Here is a 22,200-nt window from a genome sequence, read left to right as displayed (position 1 = left end):
TTGACCAGTAGAAAGTTGCTTAGTTTGTGACTGTGAAAAAAAAAAGTGACTGTGTGAGCTGTGCTTCATTCATTGCTACACTATTTGACAATTGAGTGTATTTTAGTGCTTGCCCACTAGTGCTTTTTCTGCGGCGCTGGTACCGGAAGTATTTTTTTCCATTAATTTCTCCCACAGGGATTTCTACAAAAAAATTAAAAGTCATGGTTAAAGCATTTTTAGTCATGAACAGAACCAGGCCAACCAGCTACGAGGAGAATCACAACATTACAAAGCTTTATTTGAAGCAAAACATTTTTTGAAAATCAGATAAAAACATAAAGGTACAAGACTGTGTAGCTACTTAACGGCTTAAGTGATAGAAAGAACTACAATCCCATGAGGCATTGCGAACAGCTCAATCGAATTAAAAAGATGGAGGAATATAGACCTACTCATTTAAAAATGTTAATTATAAATATATAAGTATTTTGAGAGTGTAGGGAAACCGACTCGATGACGTCAGCTAACGAGGTATTTTGGCGTGTTTTGCTTGTTTCGACTCTCTGATTGGTGTTTTCTGTAATTTTCTGTACAGCATCATGGGTAATGTAGTTTCACCACTAAATCAGCTGTTAAATGATTATTTAAAAAAATGTGTTAATATAATACATACTGATGGCTTCAAAAGAAGCTAATACCATTAACAACCTCGTAGCTCACAGTAGGGCTGACTTTAATTGTTTATAATTTATTGTTAGAAATCATCAGTTTTTAACTTCCAAAACCCAACTGTGCACTATAGACAATTGACCTTTTTTGACCAATGGGCTTTTTCCCGCACCTTTACACGGATTACACTTGATAAGGTGACAACTAATGTTGGAGAGCAACTAAAAGTAGTGACAATTGTCCGGGAGCGTGACAGTAGTTCAGCTGTTTTCAAACTAGAGAAGGTTTTTCAATGATGAGCTACTTTAAGTTTGGTGAGACAAAATGCTACAAAATTAAAATGACAAAATAGTAAATTATATAATCAGTTACATTTTTAAAACAATTATTGTCCCCCTAAGTAGTTTTAGTTAGCATCTTGTAAAGTAGCTAATTTTTAAAAAATTATTGAAATTATGAGAAGCATAGTAAAGATACGGTTTCAACATAACGGATAAATACTTAAATCAGCTCATAAAAGTAAAACCCAATTGATGATTTGCATGTTGCATGTTCAACGTGTATTCTTGTGTCTGTTTATTGCACAATTTTCTGTGTATGTTGTAAATCTATTCTTATGTAAACTGTCAGATTAAATTCAAAACAAACCATTTACACAATTTCTTCAAAGTTACATGAATGAGAAGTCTTTATAGTACAACTTAGTTTAACATCATGTGGTCATACGGTTCAAAAGTTTGGGGTCAGTAAGATTTTAGTTTTCAAAGAAATGAATACTTTTATTCAGTAAGGATGCAATCATTTAAAAGTGACAAAAGACTTTTGTAATATAATATTTTTTCAACATTAATAAGAAATGTTTATTGAACAGGAAATTAGCATATTAGAATGATTCCCGAAGAATCATGTGACAATGAAGAATGAAAAACTGAATCGTCCAACAAAATGGTGACTTTATTTCAATGTCAAAAATTCAGTACATAGCACACTGATCAGTGTGCGCATGATAAAAGATATGAAAATATTACAACTTTAAACGTGATTGCAATGACCTTTTTTTAAAATAAACAACACATCCGTAAAAAAGTAAAACTTAAATTCAGCCAAGCTTTGCAGAAATGTTAGTGTGCGCAATCTGTAGTGAACGATGACCGCAGAAATGACAATTATTGTTGAATGATTAACTCCAAACTGGTTCTTTACAAACACACAATATATAGTTCTGTAAAAAGTTGCACCGTCATGTTAACTTGAATACATAGTAAGAAACAATGGCCAACCGCTTCAAAGAACACCATCTGTGGTTTGTTACGATATCTTGTTGACCCTCTCAAATGGCCACCGGGGTGTTTGTGTCTGGTATCTGCGGTGTACCATCTGAAACTCCCGTTTGCAGCCATTCATATCTGTCATTAAGAGGCAGAGAAAGCAGTCGGCGGTGTCCCGCCGGAGACCTGACACAATCCAGCTCAGACTCCACTAAGACCCCCAAACTCCTGCTAAATCCCTCTTCGGTTACAAAACACTCGTCACCACCTCCCAAAATTCACTGCTCCCTCATCTGGATGGTTGACTAGGACAACACTCCCGCCGCCTCTCGAGAGACGCAACAGACACGTGTTCAGAGCTCGGATTAGCACCCAGCGCAGGTCTGAATTGACAGAAGTGGCACTTTGAAGGCAAAAAGTGGCATTGGACAAGGACACTTCTTAAACATGGAAGAAATGATTGGCCATTTGGAGATTACATGATTGACGTAATACTGAAGCAATAAAAAACATACTTTATGAATAAATATATCAAGTGAAGAAGGCACATGCAGTGAGGTTCATCTCGGATGTTCGGATCAGCTCTTCTTCACTTGTTCTTGGCCGCCAGCGGCTTGCGGCTGATCTTCTTTGATTTGTCGGCATTCTTTTTGGGCGCCTCGGGGTTGGCCTGCATGTGTCGCCCGTAAAGACTGCAAAACACAAACAGACATTGTGTGATCACACCTGTTTCGCTCGTAGGTTCTGCAAAAGGCTTGAATACAGAGTAGCGAGGAAGAGGAGTTATATTTTTAGTGTTAACCAGCGGAAAGAGGATTAATTGAGTCCAACACACTGACGGGTCCCCCACTGGGACACTGAACTCTCTGTGCTGTCCAACACCCCTCGGCTACAGCTGTGTATGGCACAGAGAGACAATTATCCGCAACCACCCTACACACAGAGCAGAGAGAGAGAGAGAGAGAGAGAGAAGGACATGTAGGGAGAGCAATTTCCAGTCCAGTGGTCCCTCTCTATTTCAGAAGCACTCAAAGGCTGGGTTCAGTGATACAAGGGAGAAGACAAAGAGAAAGAGAGAGTAAAAAAACAGACTTGAAGTGAATGAGAGCGACAATGTTTTTTTTTACTGAGGCAGGATTCATTGGCTCTGTACCAAAACCTGCTGAGCTGCTTTGCTCTACACTGCCCACATAGGCAACATCCTGAGAGAAACCGATTTGGAACGATTTACCGAAGTCTCTCGTGTCAATTTATGAAGCTGTCATCTTGGTGACGCCACCAGGCAGCTACATTTTAGGCAAACTAGTAAAGCTCCTATCAACTTGAATGGAGAACGAGCAACAAAACAACAATGGCATCATAAATTTTGCTTCTTTTTCTAAAATCTCACACACACACACAATTGATCACGCTAAAGAAAAACAACAACATTGGATCCTTTAATGAAAGGCGGGACTTTCAGATCTTGAAGTTGGCATGAATAGGAAATTGCGACCGACTTTTCTTCCCTATTGTCATCCCTGTATGACTTACTTTCTTCTGTGAAACACAAAACAAGATAGACACACACACACACACACACTGTTTTTCATGTTTAATACGGCAAAGCTGCTTGATTTTAAGCTATCTATTGAAAGTGATATAAATAAAGTCTGTACAGCAGTTCCACTGCTTCCGTTACCTCATTAATACTTCTCCCTGATTGGATGTTGACATAGTGGCTGGTGATTGCAGCACTGGCGGCTCTACGCCAAGCATATCTGGACCATGACTATGACATTCCCAAGTGTAATTAAGAATACTATTTGAGTTTGAATTCTAATTGCAGTGCAGTGAAATGTCAAGCGGCAGCTCAGATTCATGACTAAAGTTCATATCAAATATTTACGAAGGACCACACACGGCCCGAGCGGAGGAGAGGGAGCAGACGTTCTCAGCCCAGCTCAGCGCTTGAGCCATTTTAATCACATTGCAAGAGGAAATCGCTAAATATTCTTACTGTAAGCAGTCATTCAGCAGTTTTTTATGCAAAGTGACCTACAGTGAAGCAAGGAGAACTGGAAATAATAGCTCAGATATCAATGACAAAGACAACAATGTTTACATCTTTATTCAAACTGAGCGTCTTGATGAAGAATATTTGAAGGGACAAGAACGGCAGTGTGGTTGTGATGACCAAATGACATTGACGTGAAATCTGGCACAATAGATCTGAGCTACGACCGAGGGTCATCATCAGCAACAACATTTTTTTTTTTTTTCAACACAAAGCTATCATATGGCTTCAGAAGACTTGGAATTGAATGTATAGACGTATGCAGTAGTCGTATAAACTATTTTTATGGTGTTTTGGGTAATTTTGGAGCTCAGTGACCTTCCTCAATTACTTGCATTACAAAAAAAGGCAACCAGGAGATTCTGCACTACTAGAAAAAAGAAATGACACAAGATTGAATGACCCTCTCATTGAATGCTCTTTACAAACTTTGAACACACAACCTACAAACTCAATTCTTCAACCGATACACCACAATCTGAGAACACAGCAAAGCAGGTTTGCGAAATGAAAACCTTTTTCCCCCTCTATGTGTATGTACATGATCTGTTTTTGTCTTCTATACTTGTGACTTGTCAGCGAGCACTCCTCTCATCAACAAGTCAGTCTCTTGTTCATTTGGTCTCCTTGTATCTCTCTTAAGCTCCAAGCTGCCTGTCCGACTGCGAAGTCCTGTCTGAGGTTCTTCCCTTGGGACCCGGAGGTTCCCGTTCTGCCCAGCCAGGCGCAGAGGCAAGAGCCCAGCAGGGAGGCGCTACTCAAACCCCAACGGACCCTCAGAGTTCCAGAATATCAGAGACCTCCAATACAACTTTATATCTCACACATCTAATGGAAAAACACACGCTGTGTTTTCATGTTTTATGGGGACTTTCAATAGACTTAATGATATTTATACTGTACAAACTGTATATTCTATCCCCCTATCCATCACAGAAAACTTTCTGCATTTTTACATTAAAAAAAAACATGATTTATAAACCGTTTTCTCATGGGAACCAAAAAGTGGACAAGTTTCCCCACAAGGACAAGGATTTCAGATATAGCCATCTTTGTAAGGACATTTTGTCCCCATAATGTAATGTTTCCCTGAAACAATCACACACACACTTGTATATGTGGTTTAAGGGAACTCATACTAGGCATAATGTTTTTTATACTGCTGTATATTCTTTCTCCTTATACTAACCCTACCCATAAATATACCAATCAAAACTTTTGCCATTTTTTGAATAGTTTAATATCTTTTTTAAGCAACAGGAAGTTCACATGTCCCTATAAACCATATATACTATACAGAAAAATTTGCACAGGCTGTAAAGTGTGTGTATGTGCTGGTTTGTAAAGCATGTCTCTTCATATGTTTAATTCAGTGTTTGGTGATCAAGATACAGGGAATGTGAAGCCGAGAGGGTTTCACTCACAGGAAAAAGAGAAACAGGCCACTGCCAAAAAATGAAAAAGACAACAATATTAACCTTCCAGATTGTTTAACAGGGACAATACACATAAATGAACACATCCCACTGATGCAAATGTGCAATATTTAGCCAAGATGTCAAATTGTTATCTGTTGTCACGTAATGGTGTCACTATATTGCTATATTCAGTGAAAAATTTAAAAACAAAATAAAAAAATATAAAAATTATGTAAAAAAAGAATTAGTTTATTAAAAACAAATATAAAATGAAATAAAATAAAATACAAAACAAAATACAATAAATATAAAAGAAAAATATATAATACAAAAGAAAAAACAAACCAATCATTGACATACATGTCCTAGTAAAACAACTAACCGACTGAATAAATATGGGCTTCCATAAACAAAACAAATCTACATTAAAAATATATGCAGATAAAAAACAGAAATAGACGCATTTTATATGTATTTTTGTTCTTTTTGCCATTTTAATGAATTAAACGTGTGGCGACTCAGTTCAATGTCTCACTGTGCATTAAACATGTTGCCATGTCTCCAATGTAAACATTTAAAATGTATTTTAATTGAGTATTTAATTAAGTGTTTTAAATTAAACATTTGTAACTATCAGAACCAAATGACAAGGTCATTTAAGTGTCAGATCAGGTGACTTTAAAAGGGTTCATGTTTGGCTCTCTTGATGTGATCGCACAGGCAGAAGCCGAGAGCATGTTAGTGAGCTCATACGTCCATGTAAGAAAGAAAGTTGTGTGTGTGTGCGTAGACTGCGAGCCGTTTTGGAGCTGACTGAAGGAATCAGTGTTGACAGATGCACGTAGATGTTTGCGCTGGTGTCAGGGCTAAATTGGGCTGTTTTACAGGAGGCTGATATGCAGGGGTGTGTGAGCTGAATCTGAAAGCCGTTCTCTCTCTGTCAGTGTCCCGCAGGCTTGACGGACCCTCTGCCAACGCTGAGAGGAACTCCCACCACATCTAACACAATGTCTAAAGATCACATGAAGACTTCATAATGCTGTCATCAACTGAACAAAGACTGGCAGAATCCTGTCCGACAACCAAACTCTAATGTCAACTACTCGTCTCAAGCCTTTTTAAACGACTGACCAGTTCATTCAAAATAATGATTTGTGATTCAAACTGATCACCAAAGCATTTAAAAATGTCTCAACATGTGAGATGGCTGACAACATAATTGTAATCTATATAAACTAAATCAAAAACAGTGATAAACCACATGAATACTGCATTCTGCGGTCGATTATGTCCGCTAAACTTTTTAACTGACCAAGGCAACGGATTTCTTGCGTATCTTTACTGGTTTGTCTCGTCTCAATCTGCGGATTTACATAACATACTTTTTTTTTTAAGAAAAAAAAAAAAATGTGTTGATTTTTTTTAAATCTGGAAAGTACCATGTAATAATTGTGAACGGTGAACGGTCCACTATGCATTTGATTCTTTTTGAATCATTGTGTCCGTCAAATCATTTCGTGAAAACGACCAGCTGTACATTATGTATGCCATTATCAATTTAAAAAATAAATAAATGGTATGCCAAAAATGAAAGGAAAAACACTTTTGAGTACGAATTCAAATGAAAAATGAATCAGTGAATCAAAATGAACCATTCAAACAAACCAATTCGCTACATATAATTGAACTTTCCAGTCCTCCTCAACATCTAAAACCAATTCAAATATTTTTATTAGTGACAATAATGAATGACATATTGGTATCAGATAATAAAAAAAACATGGGGGAATGATAGCAGGAGTATTGTAGCATGTTGCATCAGCTGGAGAGAGAACAAAGATATTGCCTGATAAATGCAAAGCTAATGTTGCAACTGCATCTTTAAAAGGGAAACTGTCATATAAAGCTGTGATTTCACTCTTTATATCTTCATATAACAGCGTAACTGTAGTCCGGTACGGATGGGAAAATCTGGCCCTGGTCTGAGAAAACATGTTAGCACAGCAGCATTGCAGTGCTGAGCGGCTACAGAGTAAACATACAGATTTATTCCCCATTTATCTGCTTTCCTCATCATTTACAGCCAATTAAAAGTGGACCGGGACAGCAAAATCTACAGAAGCTGCTCCCAGACGCACCCAGAGACTGTCTTTTTCTTGCGAGTGTTCCAGTTCCACATGGGATAATTAATCTCAGTTACAGTCAAGAGTGTCTAACACAGTCAGGGTGGCCGGTCATAAGTGTGTGTGTGTGTGTGTGTGTGTGTGTGTGTGTGTGTGTGTGTGTGTGTGTGTGTGTGTGTGTGTGTGTGTGTGTGTGTGTGTGTGTGTGTGTGTGTGTGTGTGTGTGTGTGTGTGTGTGTGTGTGTGAGTGAGAGAGAGAGAGACGGTGTTCTTCACAGAGTGACTTCCAAAGCATGTTCAGGTGTGTCAGAGGTGAGCGGGGATGAATTAATGATAAATGTGTGGCTGACTTGTGGATCATTGATCGGTCATTGAGGTTGCAGGTAATTTGTAAATGGCGTTCCAGCTGCCATTGCGTTACACGAGATCTGAGATTAGAGAACGAGATCAGGTAAACAAGCCTCAAACTCAAAGATTACAAAACAGCAGTGGCAAACTGGGTTTGAACCCGAGCTGTAAATGCCAAGCCTGCAGCGTTTTTTATGATAACACAATGAAACATGGCAAATTGTGTGGACATACTTTTAGGCCAGGCTGTAATACAAAAAAAAGATATGAACGCATGCAAAAACCAGAGAATGTATGCTTTGTTTTTCTATCCTTTTTTCAATTGCATAGTACAATAAAACCAGTAGCTGTAGTTTCCCATTTTTGCCAAATAATTTAGTCAGATAAATAACTTATTCAAGTTAAGTTTTTTTTTTCTCATATTTAAAATATTGAAAAAACATTTTCCTTATATTTTGATGGTGTAATCAATCTTGTAAATTAAGGTCATTAAAATATATATATATATATATATATATATATATATATATAATGACTGACTTACTGACTGAATGTATGTATGCATATATGTATGTAATGTATGTATTTATGTATGCATGTATACGTTTGTGTGTGTGTGTATATATATATATATATATATATATATATATATATATAATTTATACAACAATACACTCACGATAATGCACTTATATGTGACACTGGACCACAAAATCTTATTGGTAATTTTTTTACAAATTGTATACAATTAAGCTGAATAAATAAGCTTTGCATTGATGTATGGTTTGTTAGGATCGGACAATAATTGGCCGAGATACAACTATTAGAAAATCTGGAATCTGAGGGTGCAAAAAAACAAAAAACAAAAAAAATATTGAGAAAATCGCCTTTAAAGTTCTACATTTATGTTGGCGATATGGCTGCATCCACTCACAAAAATACATTTTTTATACATTTACGGTAGGAAATTTACAAAATATCCTCATGGATCATGATATTTACTTAATATCCTAATGATTTTTGGCATAAAAAAATAAAAAATAAAAAAAATCGATAACTTTGACCCATACAATGTTTTGTTGGCTATTGCCACAAATATACCCGTGCGACTTATGACTGGTTTTGTGGTCCAGGGTCACATATTATGTATACTTGCATATATAATTTATATATTACAAAAAATACAATACATACATTTAAATGATCTACGATTTAAGCACAATTTTACATTTGTTGTACATTTTAGTATAAAAGCAAAATGCAGACCTAAATCTCAAATGAACCAATTAGCTCAAATTGATCCGACTTTTCCGATTCATTTATGTTATCAGTTCAAACAAAACAATACACTAAAGCAAATCAGACTTTCTGATTAATTAAATGAACAAACTGTCCCGATACACTCACTTTCAGATTCCTTTAAGCTACATTTCTTTAATTACTCTCCAACACTGATCCTCTGCAACTAAAAAGCAAGGTTGTGGGTACACACAGTCACTAGACTCATCTCAGTATAAAACACTATCCACGCTGACAGGACCAACGGAAATCCATGCACAAGCTAAATGAGAGTAAATGACAATAATGAAGACGGATGGCGAACGAGCGGCTCATAACTGATCTCTCCCCTGACGCCCCCATTATCAACAAGATCTGCAGGACCGAGCGACCCCATTACTGCACAGGACATGAGACAGCCAATCACAGACGGCTTCACCACCCCTTCTCTACCCGGGTTTGTATACGTACAGTCATGCTACATTAGATCACCTACAAGATGAATGTTTTATGAAGAGTTACCCAGCACACTCCAAGCCGGTGTGAACAGTAAAGAGAAAGGCTGTGCTGAGTTTGGGCTGTTAACGTGGCCTTTTATTGATAAACTCTAGCAGGAGTTCCTGTCTGAGTTCAAACTAATGAGGAGTGATGGAACTGCTCTCAACCTTTAAAACCTCCAGAACCAAGAGATGAGGAACACAAATACAGACTCTGCGCAACACACACACACACTCACGACTGAACTAATCTCTTCAGTTAGTCACGGGACTGTTGGTTTCTAGTAGGCATTCCAATGAAAGTGTATTAGGAGGATCAAATGAGCTTCACTTTAAAAAAAAAAAATTTATTTACTTTACTTTGCATGGAAAAACTTGCAAACGAAAAATTAAGCAAATGTTACATATTGAATTAATTCAAACAAAATAATATATAAAATAAAACTTAAAGGAAATAAGTAACTAACATGGCCAGTTAAAGTTTGTTGAGTAATTTTCTACTTAGTTGAAGTGTACTACTTTGCAATACTTATTTCAAGTAAATAAGTAGATGTGTACACTCCAAAAAAGTAAGCCTTTTTAAAAGATTTAAGCAATTTAATTAATAGTAAAATTCGATCAAATTGAATTGAATACTTACGTATTTTTATTAAATAAATGATTAAAGATTATTCAATTAAAATACGTAATAATTATTCAATTCATTTTGAGGGAATGTTACTATTAATTAAATTGAGTAAATCTTAAAATATTTCTTGAGTGTATACAACATAATCTACTAAAAGAAGTAATGTGGTACCCACCCGAACAATGAGTAACAGTATACTCATTACTCTTATTATTTACAGTAACATTTGTTGGATCATTTTTGAGTATGAATGTGTCATTTTGAGGAGAAAATTTACTCTAAAATTAAAATGAATGTCAAAAAACAGCAAGTTACTAAACCTAACAACAAAATCAATGATGAAACTGTGTAAATCTGGATTACTGCTGATTACTGCATTACTGCTTAGGGTCATAAGTGGGCATAGTGGTATTGTATTGTATTGTATTGTGTATTGTTGATCTGTGGTTTTGTTTATTCATTAGGATACTTGCTTACATGTTGTACAGCACTTTGGCCAACAGCTGCTGTTAAATGTGCTCTATAAATAAATATGACTGACTGACTAAATACAGCTGGAAAACAGTGAAAAATCTTATTAGTTATGCATGCCCCAGTGCATGATGGAAACACCAGTATTAGAAAGTTGAAATTGTACAATGTTGATATTTACTGCAAACAGATTTTCTGACACACCTTGTCTGTTTCATCCGAAAATAAATGTTTTCATAGAGATCCACGTTTCACTTGTCATTTTGGACTCGCAAACACAACACGAAGAGGAAAAAGTCCACGCTGACTCTTTTCCTCTTTAAACTGCAGGAGTGGAAGGGGCATTATGGGAAAGCTGGTGTCAGTTCTCTTGCAGCAGGGCTTGGCCTGAGGAAGCAGCAATGCATGAATATAATTAGAGAGAATATGGAAAGGAAAGAGTCTGTCTATGGAAACATGCACAGTGGATTTAACTTACAGAAACTCATTGCATTAGTGTTCAGAACTCCCAATCGAGCTGTCTTCCATATTCAAACTAACTGCAATTGAGATTTGAGAGCTATATTTCAGTGAATAATGGCTTAAATGTCAGTCTGTTTCTCACACAAAGTCTCATATGGATCACTATTCACAAACACAATTGACAAATTCTTTACGTCTTCATAAAAAAATTGAAAGCGTCAACTGCTATCCCTATTAACAGCTTTGCACAGAAACGAATAAAAAAAAGTCAATGTACAAACCACTTGATTTTCTATTGCAGATTCACTAATACAGACATTAACCCTCATTATCAGTCCATCTCGAGAGTATATCAGTATTGATATCATCATTAATCCTGTTATGCAAACTGATCTTTTACATCACATTACTGGCACTATGCTGTCATGTTCTCTGTTTGTGCTCGGAGTAAATTACCAGCGCTCTCAGCAGAGTTAATCTCATCAATAAAATTACTGACGAAAAGTCAGCTGACAACTTTTTTTTTTTTTTATCAACAATATGATGATAAAAATAACTGCAAGATATTAATGCACTAACAAGGTTTTTAGAAGAAAATGTTTGTGAATTGATTCACATAATCAGTTTGTTGGGATAGTCTCAAGATGGCACATGCACGGTCACAGCCAATGATTGTCTCCCAAGGCTTTGCAAGTTATTATAGAGCCAAAAGCGCTCGACACCACACACACTTTCATAGCACACAAACGTAGCCTATTTAGATCAGTGGGTATCATTAACTAAAACTATATTTTTTAAATCTAAATAAAGATAAAATATCAGATGAAAAGCAAAAAAGTATTTTTTTGCCTTGAACACAAACTGACATAAAACAAGTTGAATTTGAAGTACTGAAAATATTAAAACTGTTATATAAATATAAACATATAGCAAAATTGATCTGAAAACATAAAAACATGCAATAATAGTGTATAAATACTACTAAAATAACACTGAGTTATATGAGGCAGGTATATCCACAATAAAAAACATTATATTACAACTACCGGTAGTAATATTTAAGTGCTAGTCAAGTGTCAAAAATGACGAAACCAAAAAGCAGCCAATACTTCAGCACAAAGCTCAAAGTTTTCTAGTGGTTTTGTTTCATTTTGTTTGTTGACCAATCTTTTATTTGTTTGTTACAATTTATTTTGGAAATGACCAACAACTATGTTATTATTGTTGACTAAAATATGCTATTATATTGCATTATGATATGCTATACTTCAGTCAGAGTAAATGAATGAATATAACAAATCATATGAAAGAAAATTAAAATCAGAGTCAAACACAGAAAATGTGTCTTTTGACCCAATCTGTCTCAGAATGAGGTGTTTCTGTATCTTTTTATCAAAAACGCATGCAACAATTCCTGATCTGCGACCTTTCCTTCCCGCTGACTCATAGCACTGGTCCACGAGCAGATAGATGCGGGACTTCCTATATATGTGTGCATGTCAGGGTCTGTGCCGCTGGGAAGTTAATTGCGGTTGGTTTTTCAGTCAGCCCTGGACAGCTGTGAAGAGAGCTGTGGCGGTTGTACCGCGGTCAACAAGCGTTTAGAGTTAGCGATGAATAAAAGATGGCGGGAAGACGGCTTTACGATATGTTAATGCATTATGAGCACGAAGAGTCTCCCCAATGCTGTCAGTCAGATATAAGATCCTTCTGTCAGGTTAACAAGCCGCCCCATGAAATATGCATGACAGGTTACCCCCCCCCCCTCCTCCTCCTCCACTCGCGGTTCATGCTACGACCAAACCTACTGACAGAAGAGCGGGAAACGAGAGGAGGGTTAGGACTCATTGTCAACAGCTTTAATTCCAGACATCTGCGTGAATTCGAGATAAATGACTAGAATATTCGACAAAACGTCAGCACTCAAGAAGCAACATGACTCATGATTTTAACGGCCATCAAATGAAACATCGCTTACAACAAAACTATAAAATAATATCCTAAAACCAGGGGTGGATCTGGGAAGAAAAATCAGGCTTAGCAAATGAGCTTGGCTCATGAATATTAAGTGTGGTGACGTTTGCCCACTAGTTCTACCTGATTTGTTCAGTAGGTATACCTGATGTGTCAAAAAGCACAGCAAATTTTGGTATTATTATATACACACATTTATATATATATATAGGGATGTGTCCGAAGCCTAATTCCGAATCCGGAAAAGGCACAGAAAATAAATAACGCATTTTACGGAGGCCCTAAATGGACATGTTTAGGGGCTTGCTGCAGTGGCTGGTTACATTACATTACATCAGATTTCACTCATCATGTGAAGATAGTGAGGACAGATGATTGACAGGGCGATGTCGGAGAATTTGGTGCTACATTGACAAATATCTTATCTTGTAAAAATGTGGGGTCAGTATCGCCGCTCCCTAAACACACTTGCCCAGAGAATGTGTGATCTCGATTTAGAAATGGAAAGTGAAAAAGCGATTTCAATAACCTGCATATTGATAGAAGCTCCCTGATGCAATATAATTACCCAACTATATAGAACTCAAAAGCATTGAAATGTATTTTTTCCTCTCATATCATATTTTTTACCATCCCCGTGTCCCTTTAGGGTCTCCGTAGAATGCGTCATTTCCCAAAAAATTTTTTTTTTTATATGTAAAAGTACAGTTTTTAGAAATCACAATGTCTTGTCTTCCACTTTATTTTATATATTATTCTATATTTTATAAATTATTATATTTTATTTATTTATTTAAAATAAAAAAGTTATTATTTTTGCAGGCCAAGTGCAATTTTTAACCTAAAACAAGCTCTTAAGATTTAGAGCCTGCCAATGAGCCAATGCCAAATGTTGGTTTCAATGGTTCTCTGATGATATTACATATTTATTGTACAGCACTTTGTTCAATGACCAGTTGTGTAAAAGTGCTTAATAATACAAATACGAAAGAATATTACATATTATATTAAAATACAATACTAAATGTACAATACTGGTCGACATACTGAACAAAAAAAACATTAATATTGGCCAAATGGGATATATATTGTGCGCACCTACTTAAAATAGATGGAGCATGCCAGGATAAATTGTTACGTCCCTGCCAATTAAAAATGAAAGAAGCCTGGATGTGTCTGTCTTCTGCTGTTTCAACATACTGGTATTTCGAAACGCTGGATCAGTGATCTTAAATGAGAAAATGTCCATCAGGAGTGAAAACTGGATGAGGTGAGGAATGGCGAAGAGAGAGGGACAGAGGTGTGAGTATTGTGATTTCTAAGCTGAAGGACATCTAGGCAGGTGAGAATGAAACTGTTGAACCGTGGACACACACCTACTGAGAATTACACACCGTTAACACTTGTCTAATGTGAGACAACCTACTTGTCTCTCTCGAGCACATTCGCAAGCCAGGCACATAAACAAACACACAGCGCACTAGTCTAGTTTGTGCACTAGTCCAGAACCTATAAAAGGTATTTGTGTTCAGGACGTCATTAAACAGTCATGACCAGTCAACATGATGACAAAATTCACCAGATTTACTTTCTTTGCGCATTTACCTGGCAAATAGCTATTTAGCCATTGTTATGGGTAACTGTTTTACTAATAGTTACTGTACTAATTTACAATAATAGCAAATAATGACATTTGTAAAAAAAAAATATATATATATATATATAAAATTGATATTATAATATAATTTCCAATGGATAAAATCCTACCTGATATTTTTCCTCAAAAAGTGTCACATTACCCAAGTAAAATGGGGTTTTAAATAGGGGTGTAACAATATGGTGTCACAATATATCGCAATACAAAAATATGTATCGTGGATAGTGACAATATATAGTTCAACCAAAATGAAAATTACTGTGTGAGAAAAAAAAAAAAGTTTACAGAGATTTAGTGTCAGTACATTAAACTACTACCGTATATAAATGTTAAATATAATATAATATAATATAATATAATATAATAAAGCAATGGGGGAATATTTGTGGGTCCAAATGTCTTGTTACCGGTAAAAAGTGGTCTACATTATTTTAAATATTTCTAGTCAGTGACAGAGTGCAAGCATGTTTGTCTAAAATAATTCTGCATTTTCAGCTTCAAAATCATGAATATTTTTATTCTGGTGTCACCATTGTCCTGTGCATTGGGTTATCAGCACCAAGCCCAAGCCTATTCATTTACACCCACAATGTAATACCAAAGGCATTTTAACCAACAGTACATTTTTTGTTAACCTTTTACCATATGTCTTAGAGTATCGCAATAATATCGTATCTTGAGTTCAGTATCGTGATATACTGTATATCGAATCATGACTTGAGGGCATTGGTAAACCTCTAGTTTTTAATGCTTTTTCTTGACTTGACCATGTAAAACCTCCCAATGATACATACGTTAGGTAAGGATCAACCCTGGTAGGCTTCAAACCTGCAATATTTGAGTTCCCAGCCCAAATCCTTCACCACAATGCTACACTACCCTTCTGGACGACACTCCTCTCGAAGATCTCCTCTCTAAAACTTGAGGAGTAATTCTGACTAAAATGTCACAACAAAGTACAAAGGAGAACTACAGAAAGATAAATGGTGCTCAAAACTGCTTAGACTTAGATATCGGACTCAAAAATCTAACGCATACGGCAGTTTTGACGACTGCTTGACACAAAATGGATGACAGCTCCAGACTGCATTGATTCGGTCAAAAATTCCCATTTATCAAACCGAATCTGCAATGTCAGCTCTCAGCGACCTTCAAACCTTGTGGACTTCGATACAAAGCAGCGTACAGAAAGTGTCCATCGCTAAAGCCAAATATTGAGTTTCGCAAAACACAAGCGCATTAGAACGGATGATATGCAGTCAACATATCGAAACTATTCAAAACATTTCAAGCAGCGGTATCTGATTATTACGCAGACGTGCACACACGCGCGGTCACGGTGTCAGCACACACTGAGATGCGCGGTGGTTCTGACTGTGCCCGTAGGGGAAGATCAGTTCCGGTAAGTGGGTTACGGCGGTCCTCTCCAGACAGCGGCACAGCGGCACAGCTAAATGATCAAACAGAGGGGGATTTGCCTCTCCTGTTCAGGGGGATTGGTAAGTGGAACAGGGCCATGAAAGATACACTACAATTAGTCTGGAAACTTCCTTCCCCCAGGTCAAAGGGATTACATCAGGTTGTGTCAGGTTTGAGCCATATTTGTTTAGTAACATACGATTAAAATACTGCAATTACATTTACTTTTATATAATATAGAAACATATATAGTGTATATTATAGTATAACTATAAAAACATACTACTAATATAATATATATGATGCTACATTAATATAAAATATATACTAGCATATGTTCAGTTTTAATATATTTATATATTTTATGATGTAAAATATATATATGCACACTAGATATGTTGCTATTGCTATTATATACAATAACTAGCCTAATAAATATTCAAATAATACATTCTAAAAAGGAATGTTTCTCCACATACAAATTGTATAATTTTTTTGGGTTTCACTACTAGATTATTGAGAGCAAAAAGCTGCGCTGTATGGCCAGTGCTATTGTCACCCCGATGCAAAAAGTCACTGTTTCAAACTAATGCAAATAAATCATTTTTTTGCAGAATATTTTGTAGTAAGTAAGAGGAATGATAGAGATAACGAAAGAGAGAGAGAGAGAGAGAGGGCGACAAGACTTTTAGGGTAACGCCTCGAGCTTTCATTTTAATTAGTTTGATTGTGCATTAAATCATCAGATCCTGAAATAATAAGAGAACTGCACCTTTCCTCTCTTTCATCACCATCCTAAGGGTTGTTCCAGAAAAATATGTGCCACAATAAAACTGGCCTGTATAGAGGGACTAAATTTATACTTTGCATTTAGCAAGACATTTCAGGACATTTCTCTTAGTTAAAGACCCAGCGAGTCTGTCTGAATCAGGTCTGCTGGTGTGCGTTTGATCTAATACGAGTTCCACGACTAGAATCGTGTTTTACAGACTGGAGTTGTAGCATGCGATGCATCAAGAGCTGAGCAGGGCCTTTAGGCCATTGAAATGAACACCGACACATCTGACTGCGGGCTGAGCAATACGTCAAGCAAACACCCCAATGATTCTTTAGTGAATGATGCAGGTAGGCGAGATGATCAGTCTCGGTCACTACTTTTAGGGACCGAACCTTCAACCTTTGTGCAAGCAGCTAGGAGTAGGATCCCTAACCATCGAGATACTATCTCTTCTGTGTCACTCAGATTCACAGCACATGCTCCTGGATGTTTGACAGCACAGAGGGATGGAGAGATTCACTTACTACTTGTAGGTCTCTGAGCGGATGTACTCAAAGACATGAGAGATGCCCAACTGGAACTGGTCTGCTATGGGAATCACCCAGGAGTTATTCTCAGCCTTAAACACCTGCTTTGGGCCTGTCAGGTCCAGGTTACCTACAGACAGAGAGAGGAGGAGGAGGAGGAATTAGAAATTTACCAAAAGGGAAAGTGAGAGAGAAGGTAAAAATCAAACAAGGAGATGAGACAAGAAAAAGAGAATAAGACAATAAGATGCAATAAGATGGTGTGATGTAAAAATGAGGAGAGACTAGATGAGTAAAGAAAGATTTTTTTTTTATAAAAGACCTGACAAAATAAAAAAGAAGCAACAAGAAAACGAAAGAGATGAGAAAAGAGATAAGACGTGAAGAGATGAGATGAGATGAGATTAAAAGAAACGAGACAAAAAAAGAAACGAGGATACAAGATGGGATATAATGAAAAGAGAAAAAAATAGGTGCGTTCCATTCGACCATAAGTGGACTGTGAAGTGGACTTCACAGGGTACTCTGCCATCTTAAGTGAGATTACAATCCGATGGGAGCGAACATGTTCAGGTCGGAGGGCACTGCGTACGGCATACATCCCTTCACAGGAAGTGGAGAGCGAATATAACCCAACTGTCATTGCGCATCGCATCACTAGTCTGAACCGACGATGGAGCAGAGCCGTTGAGTTTACACATGGTTTTTGAGTATTCATAAATATTTTGTTGTTATACAAACTAGAATATTTATGGATGGTTATGGCATTGAATTTTACGTTTGCATTTGTTGTAAGTGTTGAAAAGCAGCTGAGGCTCTGTCATTTTTTATTTTAAATAATAATAGTCAATTAAATTTACCAAGTAGTCCACGTAATAAACATGTTTAAATTATATTTATTAGATACATAATGTTTGTTTTGGATATGTATATTATATGATACTGATATGATGCACTTTAAAGTAAAATATATTACAATATTTATGTTATATCATAATCTGCCCGTCATTGCCTTTCTCTGATGATGATGTAGGGAGTTCCAAATGAGCGATTATTGTCAGCGAAGTCCACTTCAATGGATATCCCCTGCTCAGGGAGAAGGCAACAGTGAACACTGCATAGGGACCCTGTCGAATGGAACACAGCTAATGAGTCAAAACAAGAAGAGATGAGACATAAGAGAGAAAGAGAAGAGACCAGATGAGATGAAATTAGATGAGAGAAAAGAATCAAGACAAAGCAAGAAATGAGAAGACATGACAAAAAACACAGAAACGTGACATAAGAGAGGAGACCAGATGAAACTAGATGAGAGGGAAGAAAGAAAAAAAACATGAAAGAGATCAGAGAAGTTATGAGAAAGAGACAAGAAAAAAGAGAAATGAGATGAGACAGGACAAGATGATTAGAGGAGATGAGACAAGATGAGATGAGACAAGGAGGAGAGGAGAGGATAGAAGGGATGAGAAATAGGAAAGGGGTAGGAAATGAGAGGAGACAAGAGGAGAGGAGATGAGACGAGAAAAGAGGAGAGGAGAGGAGATGAGACTAGAGGAGACGAGACGAGACTAGACTAGAGGAGATGAGACGAGAGGAGAGGAGACGAGAAAAGAGGAGAGGAGGTGAGACTAGAGGAGAGGAGACAAGACAAGAGGAGACGAGAAAAGAGGAGAGGAGATGAGACAAGAGGAGATGAGAGGAGAGGAGACGAGAAAAGAGGAGAGGAGATGAGACTAGAGGAGAGGAGACTAGAGGAGAGGAGACTAGAGGAGAGGAGACTAGAGGAGAGGAGATAAGACAAGACAAGAGGAGCTGAGAGGAGACGAGACGAGAGGAGAGGAGATAAGACAAGACAAGAGGAGCTGAGAGGAGACGAGACGAGAGGAGACTAGAGGAGAGGAGATGAGACAATACAAGAGGAGATGAGAGGAGAGGAGACGAGAAAAGAGGAGAGGAGATGAGACTAGAGGAGAGGAGACTAGAGGAGAGGAGATGAGACAAGACAAAAGGAGATGAGAGGAGACGAGAAAAGAGGAGAGGAGACGAGACGAGACAAGACAAGAGGAGATGAGACGAGACGAGACGAGACGAGAGGAGACGAGAAAAGAGGAGAGGAGATGGGACAAGACAAGAGGAGATGAGACGAGAAAAGAGGAGATGAGACGAGAGGAGAGGAGATGGGACAAGACAAGAGGAGACGAGATGAGAGGAGACGAGAAAAGAGGAGAGGAGACGAGATGAGACAAGAGGAGATGAGACGAGAAAAGAGGAGATGAGACGAGAGGAGAGGAGATGGGACCAGATAAGAGGAGACGAGATGAGACAAGAGGAGATGAGACGAGAAAAGAGGAGAGGAGACAAGATGAAAAGAAGAGACCAGATAAAACAAGAAAAGAAGATTTAAAAAAGAAGATAACAGGAAAAAAAAATAGAAACGGGATGAGACATGACAAAAGAGGACCAGAAGTGAAGAGAAAATAGGAGAAGAAAAGAGACGAAATGAGACGTGAAGACACAAGACCAGCAGAGAACCGGTTCACAGTGTGCCGATGGAACAGTACAGGTCAAAGTGCTAATGTGGCTCATCTCAGCTCACAAGGGGGCTAATTAAATAGTTTCTGATTAGCAAGTGTTGAGCAGTCAAAGAGGGGGTGAAATTAAACCTGGACCCCAGCACACAATGCCACACCTCACAAACGCAGTCAGACAAGACCGTTAGTGTAAATCAGCCCTAAACCTAAAAAACCTAGACGACAGTCCTACACACAACTATTTCAGATCTCATTGGTCGAGCAGACGTCTGCTGGTCCAGGTTCAATTTCCTCTTTTCATTTCAACATTTTAAACCGTTTAAAGCATCAGCTTTACACATGAGATGTTCTGAATGGTAAAGACGGTCTATCTGTCCTCTTTGCACACTCTCCTTCACATCCCTTGCTTTTTCTCCTTTTCCTTTCCTGCTCTTGGCATGTGCGCTTGGTTGCTCCTTGTTAGCTGTGCTCTCCTCTCACACACACATACACACATCTTAACGAGGCTGGTCTGTGGAGTGGGATTACAGGGACATGACAGAGGGGTCCTAATAAGCTACACACGGAAAGAGACTCCCCTACAGAGTGCACAGGACAAAGACCTGCTGACCAGAGCGTTCACACACACCTAGAGCGGCAATAAACAACTGTCAATTGCTAAAACACAACATAAGTCATAAAACAAAAATTTGAAGACAATTTGAGTGCGGTTTGCCTGTGCAGAACTCTGTCAAGTGCTAGTGGGGTGGTTGAGGGTGTTGCTTTGTACTGGCAAAGGAGTTGTGAGTGGTTTTTGAAGTGTTGCAGCGCAAAAATATTTTTTAAACTCAAGTCACTCATCTCAGCGAGTGGTATGCAGTTGCTAGCATCAATTTTGCTATTTGTAGCTTGTTTCCAAACACATACACCTCACAAATTCAAGCCGACAATGGCTAATTCATTATGTTTAAAAAATTATTGTGAACTTGTAAGCCGCTTCGTCTACTTATTACCCTTCACACGACATTTATATGACACTTAAGGTGAGTGCTGACATAATGCTGGAATACCGGTACACTAGAATCATAAATTAAACTGTTGGAATGGAACAAGACAGGAGGAAAAACTACTGTCAAGAGGGCAGGTGTGTGTGTGTGTGTGTGTGTGTGTGTGTGTGTGTGTGTGTGTGTGTGTGTGTGTGTGTGTGTTTTCCCAAAGTGAAGTCACTCAGGTAGAGAGAAGTTCGACCTGGGTTGACCCCAGCAGTACCACTCTGAGGTGTGATCCAACTCAGAGCTTCTAGCCAATCACATAAGAGATGACAAATCTGTAGCCAATTAGAATGCACAGGAGGGTGACCACCTGGTCATAGGGTGACCACCCGTCCCGCTTTGCGTTGTACCGCACAGCATTTTCACCCCTTGTCCCGCACGTCGCATATTGAGAAAATGTCCCGCATTTCCATCAGTCTGTTGGTTTTTAATTATCATATTAAGAAAATGTGCATGCGATCTTTTGCCTTTTTAAGAAAGCATTTTATTTATTCTTTTTGTGGCGTAGTTTTTCACCTATATTTAACAGCGCTTCGTCAGAAGTGCAAATACAACAGCCGTTTTTAAAATCCTATCCAATGGTTGAAATGAAAGGAGTAAACACGGTCACTGGTAGGTTGTGTCGGCTGTCAATCAAAATGTGGAGCGGTGATTCGTTCCATGTGTTCCCTTGTCAGAAAACAAATGGATAATTCGGTAAATTAAAATGTGAATTTAACATTTAGAACTAGAACTTATTGCCTGTTGTGGTTGTTCTAATTCACATCCTTTCTAAAAATATAAAAGTTTTTGGTTTAATAGATTCTTAATATATAAGACTGTCAATTAACAAATTTTATGTTGTTTTTTATTTTATTTGATCTTTATTTATTTTGTTGGATTTTAGTTGGACTTGGTCAGAACTGTTTCAAAAATAGTTATCTACATGATGCCTGCTGCCTTTGGGCTCAGTGATGTTGAACTTAAATGACATGTAAAATAAAGTGTTATGTTAGGCTACATTGTAATGTAATGGTGTTTTCTGGAAGGGACTAAAGAACAAAGTATATTAATCAGCTGAAAGGCAGAATAAAAATGTTTTTA

At 37.6% G+C, this 22,200-nt stretch overlaps 1 protein-coding gene across 3 annotated transcripts in view; it reads right to left on the bottom strand.

Moving 5' to 3' along the window:
• Positions 1-1,587: 1,587 nt before the first annotated feature.
• rsu1 (Ras suppressor protein 1) overlaps positions 1,588-22,200 on the bottom strand; it is a 32,955-nt gene continuing 12,342 nt past the window's right edge. For all 3 annotated transcript variants that reach the window (XM_079602485.1, XM_079602486.1, XM_079602487.1), the window contains exons 8-9: positions 17,553-17,685; positions 1,588-2,611 (exon numbers count right to left, since the gene is read on the bottom strand). In XM_079602485.1, coding sequence (XP_079458611.1) covers positions 2,509-2,611; positions 17,553-17,685 — 236 coding nt within the window. In that variant the 3' untranslated portion in view covers positions 1,588-2,508. The remainder of the gene's footprint in view (positions 2,612-17,552; positions 17,686-22,200) is intronic.

Source organism: Phoxinus phoxinus (genome assembly GCF_949152265.1).
Source record: "Phoxinus phoxinus genome assembly, chromosome: 24".
In the NCBI taxonomy this organism is placed as follows: Eukaryota; Metazoa; Chordata; class Actinopteri; order Cypriniformes; family Leuciscidae; genus Phoxinus; species Phoxinus phoxinus.
This window is presented reverse-complemented; position numbering and strand designations above follow the sequence as displayed.